General features: G+C 64.4%; 1 protein-coding gene across 10 annotated transcripts; it reads right to left on the bottom strand.

Annotated features, from left to right (window-relative positions):
- Window positions 1–70: 70 nt before the first annotated feature.
- On the bottom strand, window positions 71–10,582 carry EGFL7 (EGF like domain multiple 7). Of its 10 annotated transcripts, none has more exons than XM_049895659.1 (9): window positions 8,752–8,840; window positions 5,224–5,361; window positions 4,892–5,008; window positions 3,515–3,630; window positions 3,115–3,210; window positions 2,735–2,899; window positions 1,994–2,058; window positions 1,296–1,458; window positions 71–1,089 (listed from the first exon to the last, which is right to left on the bottom strand). In XM_049895659.1, exons 2-9 carry the CDS (start codon window positions 5,325–5,327, stop codon window positions 1,067–1,069), a joined length of 849 nt encoding a protein of 282 aa, XP_049751616.1. In that variant the 5' UTR covers window positions 5,328–5,361; window positions 8,752–8,840; the 3' UTR covers window positions 71–1,066. The 10 variants fall into 10 exon arrangements, with proteins under 10 accessions (XP_049751616.1, XP_049751620.1, XP_049751619.1 ...); XM_049895663.1 differs by having other exon boundaries at window positions 1,335–1,458; XM_049895662.1 differs by having other exon boundaries at window positions 3,115–3,207.
- Between the last annotated feature and the right edge of the window lie 2,169 nt (window positions 10,583–12,751).

Here is a 12,751-nt window from a genome sequence, read left to right as displayed (position 1 = left end):
TGAGCTGTGTTCACTCGTAAAGGCGGCAGTGGGACGCACCTCCCCAGGGGGCACATTGTGGGAGCTGCCCAGGCTGGATGGCAGTGTTTCCTTGGGGGGCCCCAGGCATCCGACAATATTTGGGTTTTCAGCAGGTGTACAGATCTGCCCAACTGAGGGCAGTGGGTGTGCCAGGGGCCTGGCAGCATGGCCAGGAGGCTGCAGATTGCTGGGGCCGCTTTGAGCTCTGGTTGAGGGTGGGGCCAACTTATCACATGGAGGGAGCTGTCTCTCCGTGGCCCTAGTCACCTCCAGAGAAGCCACTGCCCCAGCCCATTTTAGAGATGGGGAACCAGGACTCCAGAAGAGCCCAGACCCCCGTGGGGTAGCTGGAGCCTCACTCCCACCCGCTCCTCCAGCTGGCCTGCGCAGGGGGCTTGGGGGGCCTTTCCTCCCATCCTGGGCTGGAGGGTGGGTTTCTAACCCGATACAGCCAGACCTGACTCTCCAGGTGGAGGTGTTGGAGCTGGGGCAGCCCAGCTGACGCAGGGCCACGGCAGGAACCTCCAAGTATCTTGGGTGGAGAGGGCACCGTCCCCAGGCTCCCAGTGTCAGCTCCTTTCCCAGGCCCCCGTCTGCTTCCACCTGCCCCCCTCCCAACAGACAGCAGCATCTCAAGTCTCGTTTTTATTTGACAAAGACCAAGGAACAGGGTCCCCTTCCCGGAAGACAACCCTGCTAAGCTTGGGGCAGGGCGTCCTCGTACCTTCCCTCAGCTGTGGGCGACAGTGGGGCTCACTGGGCACTGCGGAGCCAGCAGGGTTATGGAGTTGGCCTGGGCTTGGCTCACCGGCCAGGGTGAGGGCTGGGCTGGCTGGGTTCACACACAGGGCCCCATCCCCGAGCCTGGTAGCCACTGCCTATGTGATTTACCAGCCTGAAGTGGGCTGCAGGCAGACTGTCCAGTGCCCAATGCTGGCAGTGGGGCAGGGCTGGTGGGGCTCAGTCCAGCATGGGGCGAGAAGACAGAGTCCCATGGGCTCTCTTTGTAGCCAGATGATGGCTGGTTTCCAAGGGGTCTGGCCAGTCACAGTTCCTTTTTACAGGAGCCTGTGGGAGGTGGTGGGGGGGGGCTCAGGTCTGGGGACTTGGGGCTTACCACCCCTCACTACCTCCCAGCACATCTCAGTGACCTGCTCAGAGGGTCCCTCAATAGGCCCCACCCCACCCCCATCCAAGGCCCTGCCCTGAGGCAGCCCCAGACCCGGTCTCAGAATGGCTGAGGTGAGGGGCAGGGGTGGGGCCACAGCACTCACAGGCCCCCAGCTGCTCCTCCAGGAAGGAGATTTGCTCACTCAGGGAGTCAATGCGCTCCAGCTGCCGGAATGAGTGTGCCAGGAGGCTGCTGGGGTCAGGGAGCCCAAGCTCCAGGGCCCGAGAGGCCAGGCTGTGCAGGGGGGCCAGCACCAGCTGAAGCTTCTGCAGGGAGGCAGAGGGCCTGGCTGGAGGAGGCAGGCCTGCACCCTTGGTCCACCAGGGATTCCACACTGGGCAACGCTGGCTCAGCAAATCCCCAGACCCAGGTCTCAGCTGCGGGGCCCCAGACTTCAACTAGAGGGAGCTGCCGCACAGACGGGCTTGGAGGCAGGTGGGCACAGGAGGAAACTAGGTGTCCCCTGCCTGGTAGGATAGACCCCCATGACCTGCTACGGGCGAGGGGAGGCTGGAGGGTACTCCAAGCAGGCGCAGGCTTGTAGACAAATATGGGGTGGGCTGGGGCCAAGCTTGGCTTCTCCTGTCCTGGGTAGGGGTTCCAGTCAGGGTCTAGCTGCCCCTGCCCGGCATGGAACCCAGACCAAGGTCCAGGGTCCCTCTGGGCTGTTAGTATTAAGACATCCTCCTCCCCCTGCTGCCCAGCAGCCACGGTGCCCCTGAGGCAGGGCCACCCCTGCCGGACTCCCACTACCGCCCTGTGGCCCAGAGCACCGGTGGGTGCCACAAGCCTGGGCCTCACCTGCTCCAGCACAGCCACCCTGGACTGCAAGCTCTGCACTTCCTGCTCAACCTCACGGTCCACTCCTGGGGGGTGTGGGTGCAGGTCAGCAAGACCGGAGCCCCTGCCCAGGCCGCTCCCCCACCCCCAAGACCACCACTCCCCCACCCCCAAGGCTGCTGGCCACTGCTCCAGGCCTGGGGGAGGGCCTGCGCCCTGGGAGGCTCGCGAGCCCACCCCGAGGTCAGGGCCTCGGCTGTCCACTGAGGGCACCTCAACACCATCCTGGGCGCTGCGGACCGCCCACCCCGCCTGGCCCTCGTTGCACTTCCATCTGACGTGTGAGGTGGCGCGCGCCGTGTCCGGTGCTGGGCTGCCGACAGCGCATTATTACTCACGGTACGAGTTTGACGTGTCACAGCGCGTACCAAAAGTAATAATGCCCCGTCGCCAGCAGAGGCCGGAGGTCACGTCTCCTGACAGCCAGGCGAGGGGACAGGAGGGGGCCCAGGGCAGGGTCTTCTTCCACTCTCCTGGCTGAGCCAAGTCCCTGGCAACCCTCCCCACAGTGGCGGGGAAGCCCCCTTCCTGCTCAGGAAAGAGCTCCCCACGCCCAGCCTGTCCATGTGGGCAAAGCGTCCGGAATGTTCTGGACCGATCCTTTCAGCTCAGCACAGGCCTGTCATCCTGTCTTTTTTGACCGGATGGCTGTTCCCACCCCCCATTCCCCACCCACAAGGCAGGGGTGAGCGAGAAGTTTACCTGGCCTGCGGCTTGGGGCCACCATGGGGGGCCCTCTCATGGGCAGGCAGAGTGTCCCGTCTGCAGACAGGCGGTGCCCCTCCTGACACTGGCACCGGTAGCTGCCTGCAGTGTTGACACAGTGCTGGGGACAGCCGCCTCGTCCCCAGCTGCATTCATCCACATCTGGAAAGCCAGGAACGGGTGTCAGGCAGGGGTTGCACCTGCAGGAGGTGGGGCCACCCCACTCAACCCCCTGAGGACACTCCGTTAGCGGCCACCCCCTTTGGCCAGCATTTTGATCAGACACATGGGGCAGTGCCCAGAGGACCCTGCCCAGGCCCCTTACCCCAAAGCGGGCAGCACTGGACTGGGGTGGGGCAGGGCTGGGCCAGTGTTACCTGTCTGACAGGTATGCCCCTGCCACCCGGCAGGACAGTTGCATCGGCCTGGCCAGACACAGCTCCCTCCATTCTGGCACGGTGGCTGGCATACTGCTGTGGGTGAGGGGGGCTGTCACCCACTCAGGAGACACCAGGACCCCTTGGGAACACTGGCTGGGGAAGGGGGTGCTTCGTGGCAAGGAGGTGCTTTGCTCCTTAGAGAAACGCAGCAGGTCCTTTCCCCGAGGTCTGGAAAAGTGATCGCTTCGTAACTGGGCTACTAATGAGATAACTAGTGCTGGGTGCTACAGGGCCCAGAGGTATAGTGCCTCTGGTCTGAGTGGTGTGGGGTCTCAGGGTCTGAGGGGTGCAGGGCCTTGGTCCCCAGGGGTGCAGGGCCTCAGGCCACTGCCCTCACCTGCTCCACAGGCCCCGGGGAGCCTGTTGGTCCTCTTCCAGCCGGGACAGCAGACGTAGCGTGGTCTAGCCGGGGCTGGCCTGGGGCTGCGGCGGTAGGCAATCCTGTAGATGGTCCTGGGGAGGGGGTACCACTCAGAAGACTGGACTGTCTGGGATGTGGGGGCTTCGTGGCCTCTGTGGGTGCCACCTGTCTCCCAGACAGCACAAGCATGGCACACTCACCCTCCTGCATCCGGAAACAGCCCAGAGCCATCTCCTTAGGGTGGACCTCAGAGGATTTCTCCCCCAGGGACAGGAGCCCTGCATCACAGAGGCCCTTCCGCACCAAGGCTTTGTGGGGCTTGGGTGGGGGTGCTGAGGGCTGGCTGGGGCCCCAGTGCGTGGCTGGTCTGGAGTGGGGGAGCAGTGCCTACTGTGTCACCCGATGGAGCCTCCCCCTGCACGGGCAGGGAGGCGGGTCTTCGTCTAGGGGAAGGGGCTTGCCAAGGCCCCCAGCAGGTCAGGGCAGGGGACCCGGGCCCGGCTCCGACAACCCCACCCTGCCTCATCCCTCCCTGAGCTCTGGGCCCTGGAGGCCACAGACATCGACACGTGTGTGCGCGCGAGCACAGACACACACTCACCAGCCCCCAGCAATCTCAGGGAGACGTGGTCCCACCACGCTCCCCTGGCCTGCTGTGCTGGCTCTGGTCCCGCCCACAGGCCCCCCTTCTCAGCCCGGGGTGGGTATCCCGCCAGGGGAGCCTCAAATGAGAAAAAAAATTCTCAAAGCCAAATTCCTGCAACTCAGAATGGGGACCCACACCCTTCTGGCTGTCACAGTTGAGCCAATGGGACTTCACTGCTGGGGGACGTCATGGGAGAGGGGTGCCCACTGGAGACCCAAGGGCAGGGCCAGAATGACCAAGGCCAGTTCCGGGAGGCAGACTTCAGCTCCGTGGAGAACTCACAGTCAGAGATGCCCCGGGGGAAGAGACACCCCATAACTGAATGGGTGCCCCCTCTAAAATAGGGGAAGCAGGTTACTGGATGCCCTTTAAGGTTCCTTCCTAATCAGAGAGGCCCTGTCTTAGGGCACTGGCACTCAGGGTTGTTAAGATACGAAAGTCCTCTGGGACTGAGACAGGTGAGATTAAACAGACGGGTGACCCTTTGGAGAGGTCAGCCCCTGCACCGGGTTCATCAGGACCTCAGCCAGCCTTTCTCCCCCTGGACCCAGGTCACTGAAGCCCAGCTAGGTAGGGGTGGTGGTGGTGGGCCCTGGGTGGCCCTCGGGTTGGGGGGATGGTGGGCCGAGAGTGGCCTTCCGGTGGGGGGGTGGCGGGCCCTGGGTGGCCCTCAGGCAGGGTGGGGGCCGGGCGGTGGTGGCACTCACCGGTAGGTGCTGCAGGCCCGGTGTCCATTGCAGATTGTAAGGAAGGGCTGGTACACCCGCTGCACAAAGGACTCGGAGACCGCACCCCTGGGAGCCCTGTCTGCACACACTCTTCGGCTGTGGGACACCTGGGGGTCAGTGAGGGACCCCTGGTGCCAGGGCCCTCCCAGCCCCATCCAAGGGAGCCAAGAACATGAGGGAGGGGCTTCCCTTCCCACTCCCACTGTGGGCAGGGCAGGACCCTCAGCAGGAATCAGAGAGCAGAGCCACATCTTCCTGCAGTCTGGGGGCGGCCTTGGGGAGGGGCTGTCTTGGGGAGGGCCCCAGCTCACCCAGGCTGGTAGACGTGGTTTGCGCCACAGACGTGGTCCACACCACTGGCGGCCAGCACCAGGAGCCACAACAGGACCAGCTCCCGGGAGCCCCACATGGCCATCTTGCTGGGGGGCCAGTCTTCTCCTCAGGGTGGCCTGCAGCACAGAGCAGTGTCTCCCCGAGTCCCCATGCAGACCCTCCCATGCAGCACCCCCATGGGCAGGAGTCCCCCCATGCCACGCCTTGCCAGCCAAGAGCCCTCCAAACTGGGGGGGCGATGGAGGGGTGCTGATGCCCAGGCCCAGGCTGGAAGCAGGAAGCCGGTGCTCCATGTTGGGGCGGGAGGCACCTGGACCCTGCTCGAAAAGCCCTGAGTCACTCAAGGAAGGTGGGGTGGAGGGCAAGCCTTTGGGCCAGCTCCCCCTTGGGCTCAGGGCCCTCCAGCCCACCCCACGCCATCGGGCACACGGGATGATGGCGAGGTGCACTGCTGGGCAGAGTCTGGGCCTTGCTGCCTGACCTGGACCTTCTGAGCCTGTTTTCTCATCTGCCGAATGGGGGTTGCCCCTCCAGGGTGGCTGTGGATTCCATCGGGGGTCAGGGGCAGGTCCTGGCCCACCAGCAGGTGCCAACCAGCCGGTGCCGTTATAGGCTGCACAGGTTTTCAGAGCAGACTCTGCATTTGGGGGATGGCTCATCCCCATGCTGGGCTCTGATGAGTCCAGGGGCTCGCAGGATAGCCACTCAGGGTCTGGACGAAACCTGGGGCTGGGCACTGGGGCAGCCTTTCGTTCCGTTGGAGCCAGGGTGGCGGGGTGAGGATTCCTGGAGATGTGAGGAACCCCAGCCCAGAATCAGTGGGCTGTGACATGCTGTGGGGACTTGGGGGTGGGGCTGCCTCCCTCAGCTCTGGGGGGTTCTCCCAGGTGGGCGGTCCAGGTCCTGCAAGGCCCCAGTGGAAAGGCCAGGTGGGGTCTCTGATAAGGTCTTCCCGTTTTCTGGGACTCAGTCCCTTCAGATGCACCACAATGGTGTCAAGGGCCCTTTCTGCAGCCTTGCTGGTCAGTCCCCTAAATAGTGACAACTACATCTGTGGCTGAGCCAAGCCTAGCCCCCGGGGGACAGCGACAGCTCCCCAGGACACGGGAAGCCAGGAGAGGTCACAGCCACTGTGGATGGGCTCTTACCTACCTCCTCACACTGTCCGGGGTGGATGGGGAAGGGGAGGGTCCTTCTGCCCTGGCCTGTTCACTGGCTACACGGAGCAGGTGACAGGGTAGAGAGGGGAGGGCAGGGGGTGGCCCGGCAGGCAGAGGCTGCAGTGGGCAGCTGAGGTGTGGGGGCGTAGTTTGGGGGCAGTGGGGGCAGAATGTCTGGGCAGAGACAGGGCCTCATAACCAGAGCGGGAGGGAGATTAACCCAGGGGAGGGCACTGTTAAGGGGTCCAGGCAAGAATAGAAGTAGTGGGGACAGGTGGACCTGGAGAGTAGGACCAGTGACAAATGAGGTGCAGGTCTGGTGTGGGGAGCCCGGAGGGGGTAGGGGCCTAGTGTGGGCTCACGCACTGCCAGGGCTCAGACCCTTGCCTGCCCTATCAGGTCCCTGGGGAAGTCAATCTCATACAGATGTAATTGTCCAAATTCTCATCCCTAGCACCCCCCATAACTATTTAAAGCTGTTCAGAAAAAGAAACGTACTTTAAAAAAAAAAAAAAAAAAAGACTCGATTTTTGAAAGTCATGCCTCCCCCAGGCCATGGAGCTGCCTGGTGCTGGCAGAGACAAATCTCATTTCCCTTCGAGTTTACAGCCGCCACTGGGTGGGGGAGCGCCTCCGGGGCGATCAGCAATAACCTCCCTGTCCCCTCCGAGTGTCGCCATGGGCCCTGCCCCCACCTGCCTGGCCTGCATCCCAGCAGTCCCCACCTAGGAGGCTGGGCCCGAATCCACGGCAGAGCAACGGCCCTGGATCCCCCCCTTCCCATCAAGAAGGGGTGTTTGGGACGTTAGGGCCCAGTGGGGGAGGAGCAGAAGGCAGAGTGCGACAGACAGCGATGACAGACCGACTCACGGTGGACGCCCGCCCCTCGCCTCTTTCCCCCGCCCCGCACGACCGGTTCTGTGGGGGTGGAAGTGGGGGTGCAGTGTGAACCCCCACCTGAGACTATCCGCCTGCGCTGCGGGGTCCCGGGCCTCTGAAGCCCCAGTCAGGGCCTGGGGATCTGCAGGACCCGGATCAGGGCGTGAAGGTGGGGCTGCGGCGCCCCTCCGCCCCCCACGAGAGCCCCCCGCGCGGCCGGCCCTCGGGTCGCCCCGTCACCAGCAGGGGGAGCCCTTTCCCAAGGCCGCTGGGCCCATTCTCCGGACCCAGCCGCAGAATCGGGCTCCAGAGACGGTGTGGGGGGGGGTCTCCGAGCGGCCAGGTCCCGCCTCCTGGAGGCCGGCGCCGCCTAGCCGCAGGCGCCCCCGGCCCGCTCACCTCTCGGGTCCCCGCGATCGCTCTGCGTCGCCCCCGTGGGCGCCCCGCAGCTCCACAGCCCCGAGGTCCCCTACCACCCCCTTCCTCGGGGGTTCTGCCCCAGTCCCCTGCACGAGCGGCGAGCAGACCCCCCACTCTCTGCACTCCCGTCGCCCCCAGCCCGGGCGCCGACTCTCTCCGCACTCACCGCCCGATCCGGGGCGCGCACGCGCTGCTGCCACCGACGCCGCCGCCGCCGCGCGAGCCCGCGCCGTGGGGACCCTGCCGCCCCGCCCCGCCCCGCCGGCCGGCCCCGCCCCACCTGGGCCGCCGCCGGGAGCCCCGCCCCCGCCCAGGATAGGGGTGAGCGCCAGGCCAGGCCGCCCCCCCAAGGCCGAACCCACCCACCCGGTCCTGATCCAGCCCCCATTGCGTGGGTGGGGAAACTGAGGCCTCGCGGGCGGATAGGGCTCCCAGGGCAGTGAATCAGCTAGAACCCTGGACTCTTGACGCAAAGTCTGTCCCCTGGCCGCCCCGGCCCTCCCAAGGCCCTCGGGTTAACCCCCGGCTGTATCAGAGCTCCAGCAGCAGGGCGCAAGTGGCATGGGCTGGATGGGCGCGCCAGGTGGCGGCCGCGTGGGGCGCCCACACTGACCCGCTGGGCCCGCTCTCACTCCCACCCCTGACCATCACAGCCACCAGAGACCAAGAACTCGCCTAAAATCACACGGGCCTCCGGTGGGAAGCCAGGTGTGCGCGCTCATGGCTGTGGTATGGGGGGCAGGGGCGTGAGAGGGCTTCTGCTGGCACCCCTCCACGGGCGCTGTTTTTGCTCACCCAGTGGCTGCTTGTGTAGGAGGCTGAGGCGTGAGAGCTGACAGCCGCAAAGAGCCATCCCGGGTGGTGGGTGCTGGTTATTCCACACCACTGTTATTGCTGAGTGCAAATCGGATTATTGGCAAGGGGTTTCAGGGTATTACAGCCATTACAGTGGGATCCTGGCCAGGTAAGCACGTGTGTAGGCATGTGCGTAAGTGCCTACGTATGGGCCTGTGAGCACAGAGCACCTCAGGCTTCCTGGAGACTTACCTGGTGTGGGGGAATCCCTCATGCCCTGGAGCCTGGCAGCCGACAAGCCTCCCGGCAGTGAAGGCCGCCCACGCCTTCACTAGCGTGGGGGCTGTGGGGAAGAGACAGGGATGAATTAGAGTGACCACCTTGATGTGAGGGGCTGGGCCGGGGGCCAGGGTGCATCATCTATGCTGCTGTGGGACCTCAGCCTGCACTTGGTCCACAGATCCCAGTCCTGCACACCCAGCCCCATGATCTGCCCATGGGAGCAGCACCCCCCCACACACACAGCTCACACCCTCGGCCATGTGCAGACATCGGTTTTCCCATCTGTGAAATGGGCCCTGCCTCCCACCCTGGCTAAGCCCTAAGGTGGGGTGGAGGGTGGGTGAGGGTCCCAGATGTTAACCAGTCATATCAGGGGAGGGGAAGGGCCTCCTGGAAAGGACAGCTTTTGGGGGGTGAGGGGGGCATCTGCTCAGACCTCCCTCAGAGCACAGGAGCTGACTGAGGGGACATGGTGACTGGAGACCAACCCCCAGATCATGGGCTCCCTCCTGCTTCAGCAGCCACTGCCCCTGGACCAGCAGCACCCAAGAGGCCGCTGGCAGATGGGCCTGAGGGGCGGCTGGGGCGGCTGCTGACCTGATGCCTATAGTTAGGAATGGGGGTCACTGCAGCTGGGGGACACTGTCTCCTGGCCCCAGGCCCAAGGAGCAGCCTCAGCGTCGGGGTGGGACAACCCTCGCCCACCCATGGCAGTAAAGCTTTAAGAGTGGGGCTGAGAGGGACTCTGGGTGGGAGAGCTGTGGTTATTGACCCTTTGACCTGCTGGATTCAGGCAGAGGCACTGGAAGGCCAGCCAGGTCCTGATGCTGTTATAAGCTTTCTCATCAGAAAAGCGGGCATTTGCCCAGATGGACTTCTTACGGCAGACAAGACGTGTGAGATATCAGGTAGGGGAGGAGACAGGACCCCACGGCTGCTCCAGGTGGGTGGGAGAGTTGGGGGCAAGGGGCTTCTCCCGGGCTCAGGCTAGGCCTGACGAAGTCATCCCTTTGCCTACACTGCACCCCCAAGCTGTCCCTGAGCCTGAGCCCTCAAAGCCAGCCGGGCCAGAGGTATGGCTCCTTCTGGTCCCAAGTTCAGTGCCACTCCCCCACCCCGCCACCGCAGTGCACCCTGGCTTCGAATTTGGCTTAGGGATTCCTCCACCTGAGCTGATCTCCCAGGCTGGCGTCCCTTGGACCGCCCCTGGAGTACTGACCATGGCTTGAGGGAAGCTGAGAAGACCCCTGCCCTCAACACACCCCGTGTCTCAACAGAGAAGGACTGAGGGGTATCAGCCCTCACCCCATAGCCACCCCTTGGCATACCTCCCCTAGGCCAATGGACTGAGACCAAGAGGCCAGTGAAGGGGATGGCCGAGCTGCATTGTCCTGCCCAGGGTTACAGCGGCCACTGGGTAGCCAGGGGTTAAGTGTTGGAGTTGGGCCCCACTAGCTGGTGCCCTTGGCCAGAGGGGCCTCATTGTTCCCTCTTAGATGGGGCCAGTCGGCCTCAGCTGCCCCGACTACGCAGTTATGGCTCAGACCCCACCTGCCTGCTCCCAGGCCACCCCTGCCATACCTGATGCTGCCCGGGCCCAGGCTTGGCCTTGGCCACCGCTGCCTTGTTGGGCCGGGGTGGCCCCTGACCCTCGATGGAGCATCGGGCCCGCATGCCTGGCCCTCCCGCCCAGCCCATGGGCTCGGGCCCCCATCTCGGCTGCACCGGGTGCCGGCTCAGGCAGGGAGGCGCCTCCCGGGCGGGAAGGGCGGCTTTTTATGCTCCAGTCCCGTGTAAATCGGGATTGGGATGGGCCCTTCCCGGCCGGACTTCCTGCGTGTGTTCTCCGCTGATAACGGGGATCTGTCAGCAGAACAAACAGGAGGCAGAGGGGGTGGGGGGTTGCCGGGGGGCGGGGGTGGGGACCGTCTCCTGGGACCTCAGAGTCCAACCCTGGATCAGCCAGGGCCCAGGTTTGTGCTCAGCTGGGGCCTGCTGGGGACCCCGGTACCTGCCACAGTGCCTGTGTTGGGGGTGGGGACGTGGCCCCAGGTCTCAACAGTAGCACTTTGTGAGCCTCTGGGCCATAGGCTGATCGTTCTGTGACTGTGGACCCCAGGACACCCACCTGTAGCCCCAGATATGTGTAAACATAGCGTGCCAGCCCTCGTGGGGGGCGGGGTGTCCAGCCACGCTGGAGCCTTGGCCAGTGGAGGGGGTGGTGGTGCAGGACCAAGCAGGAAGGGGCCTGGGATGGGCAAGGCAGGGTGGGTGGTCCAAGAACAGCCTGTTCCATGGGTGCAAGGCCTGGAGCCAGCCCAGGGTGGGGGTGGTAGAGGGGGTACACCTCAGCTTAGAGACAAGGGCCTCTTTTTGGAGTCTGAGCTCTTCCCCCTTGGAAAGGGCTGTCCAGTGGGTGGTGAGCTTCCCATCCCTAGAGGTGTGCGAGCGGGGGCTGACAGACCTCAGCCCCACCTCATGGGAGTGCTCGGGGCTGAGGGCATGGAGGACCCGAGGGGCAAGGTGCCGTTTTGGCCCCCTTCTCCCTCCCTCGGGCCCTTTCCTTTGCCTCCAGCAGACTGAGAGGTGTGGGGGTGGGGGTTGGAAGATTTGGGGAGGCTTTAGGCAGCCAAACAGGGTGCCACTGCAGATTGTGGGCTGGTCCCGGCCCCCAGGTCTGACCCTCTGTCTCTCCATGCAGGTGACGATGGGAGCCCTGCAGGCAGCTGCTGTAATTGGGGGAGACTTAGGTGGCTCCCCCCACCTTGGGGTCGGGGGGCACATGGTGCCAAAGGGGAGCTGACAGCTGCTGCTGACACACCCCAGACCACCCAGTACGCTAGGGGACCCACTAAACCCGGACAAGCCCTGCTTCAGGGTCACCCCCCGCCCCCACCGCCAGAGGTCTAGAACGCCATCCTTTCTGGCCCCTGTGCCTCCGGGCACCCCCACCTCCCTCCAGCCCTACCCAGCTGGCTGTCTCTGGCCAAGGGGGGGCCAGAGCGCCTTGGGAAAATCCCCACTGGCCGGCTGAGAACAGAGGGAGACTTCGCCCACTGCATCACCCCACTCGGCAGCGGCCAGCTTCCTTCCCATTCCCCGGCCAGGGTAAGGGTCAGCTGCAGGCCCAGGGCTGCCATTAGGGACCTAGACCAGGCCCTGCCACTGCTGACCTATGGGACTTTGCCTCCCTGAACCTCAGTTTCCCCATCTGTTCCATGGTCAGAGGAGGCTTCTGGCACCAGGCCTTGTTTGCCCGACCGGGGAGAGGAGGCGCCAGGGCCTGGTGGAGGTGCTGCCACCCCAAGGCCGGAGCTGTCAGGGGAGCCCCGCCCACATGTCTTCCCAGCCCACCCACCCTGGGCATCTGGCCCTCACCTGGGAGGCTACCCCTTGGCGGGGCCCCCTTGCCTCCATCAGCCCCCATCCCTGCGAACCAAGAGCTCATTCAGTCCAGGGTGGGGACGTCCTGCCGAGTGTGCCTGCCTGGAATTTAGGGCATCAGCTGTACTTCTCATTCCCAGAGGCACCCCTTGTCAGTGTCACCAGGGCACCTGTGTCACCAGGGCCTGGCCTCTGCTGGGTACTCTCTTCCCAGACCCCAGACCCAGAGGTCTGCTCAGTGCCCTGGCTGGAAGAACAGCAAACAACAGGCAAGCTGCCTCCAGCCCCTTCAGTGAACAACTGGGGAAACTGAGGCCCAGAGAGGGAAGGGGCTCGACTTAGGTAAGCAGTGAGGCGCAGCAGAGCTGGGATCCATCAGGACAGCAGCAACCCCCCTTCTGTCTTCCTTTCTTTTTCTTAGTGAATCCCGGCTCCTCTTTATGCCCCCATCTGGGCTGCCTCCTTACCCAGGCCAGCCCCCAGACTTCAGACTGCCTTTAGCCAAATATGTGAACCCTCCTGTTAGGGAACTTTCTGGAAAGGATGCTATGGAGCACACAGTTGAATGGTGGACTTTCAGGCATGG

Source organism: Elephas maximus, chromosome 9 (assembly GCF_024166365.1).
Source record: "Elephas maximus indicus isolate mEleMax1 chromosome 9, mEleMax1 primary haplotype, whole genome shotgun sequence".
NCBI lineage: Eukaryota > Metazoa > Chordata > Mammalia > Proboscidea > Elephantidae > Elephas > Elephas maximus.
Note: the sequence above shows the minus strand (reverse complement) of the source record. Positions and strands in the feature narration are given on the sequence as shown.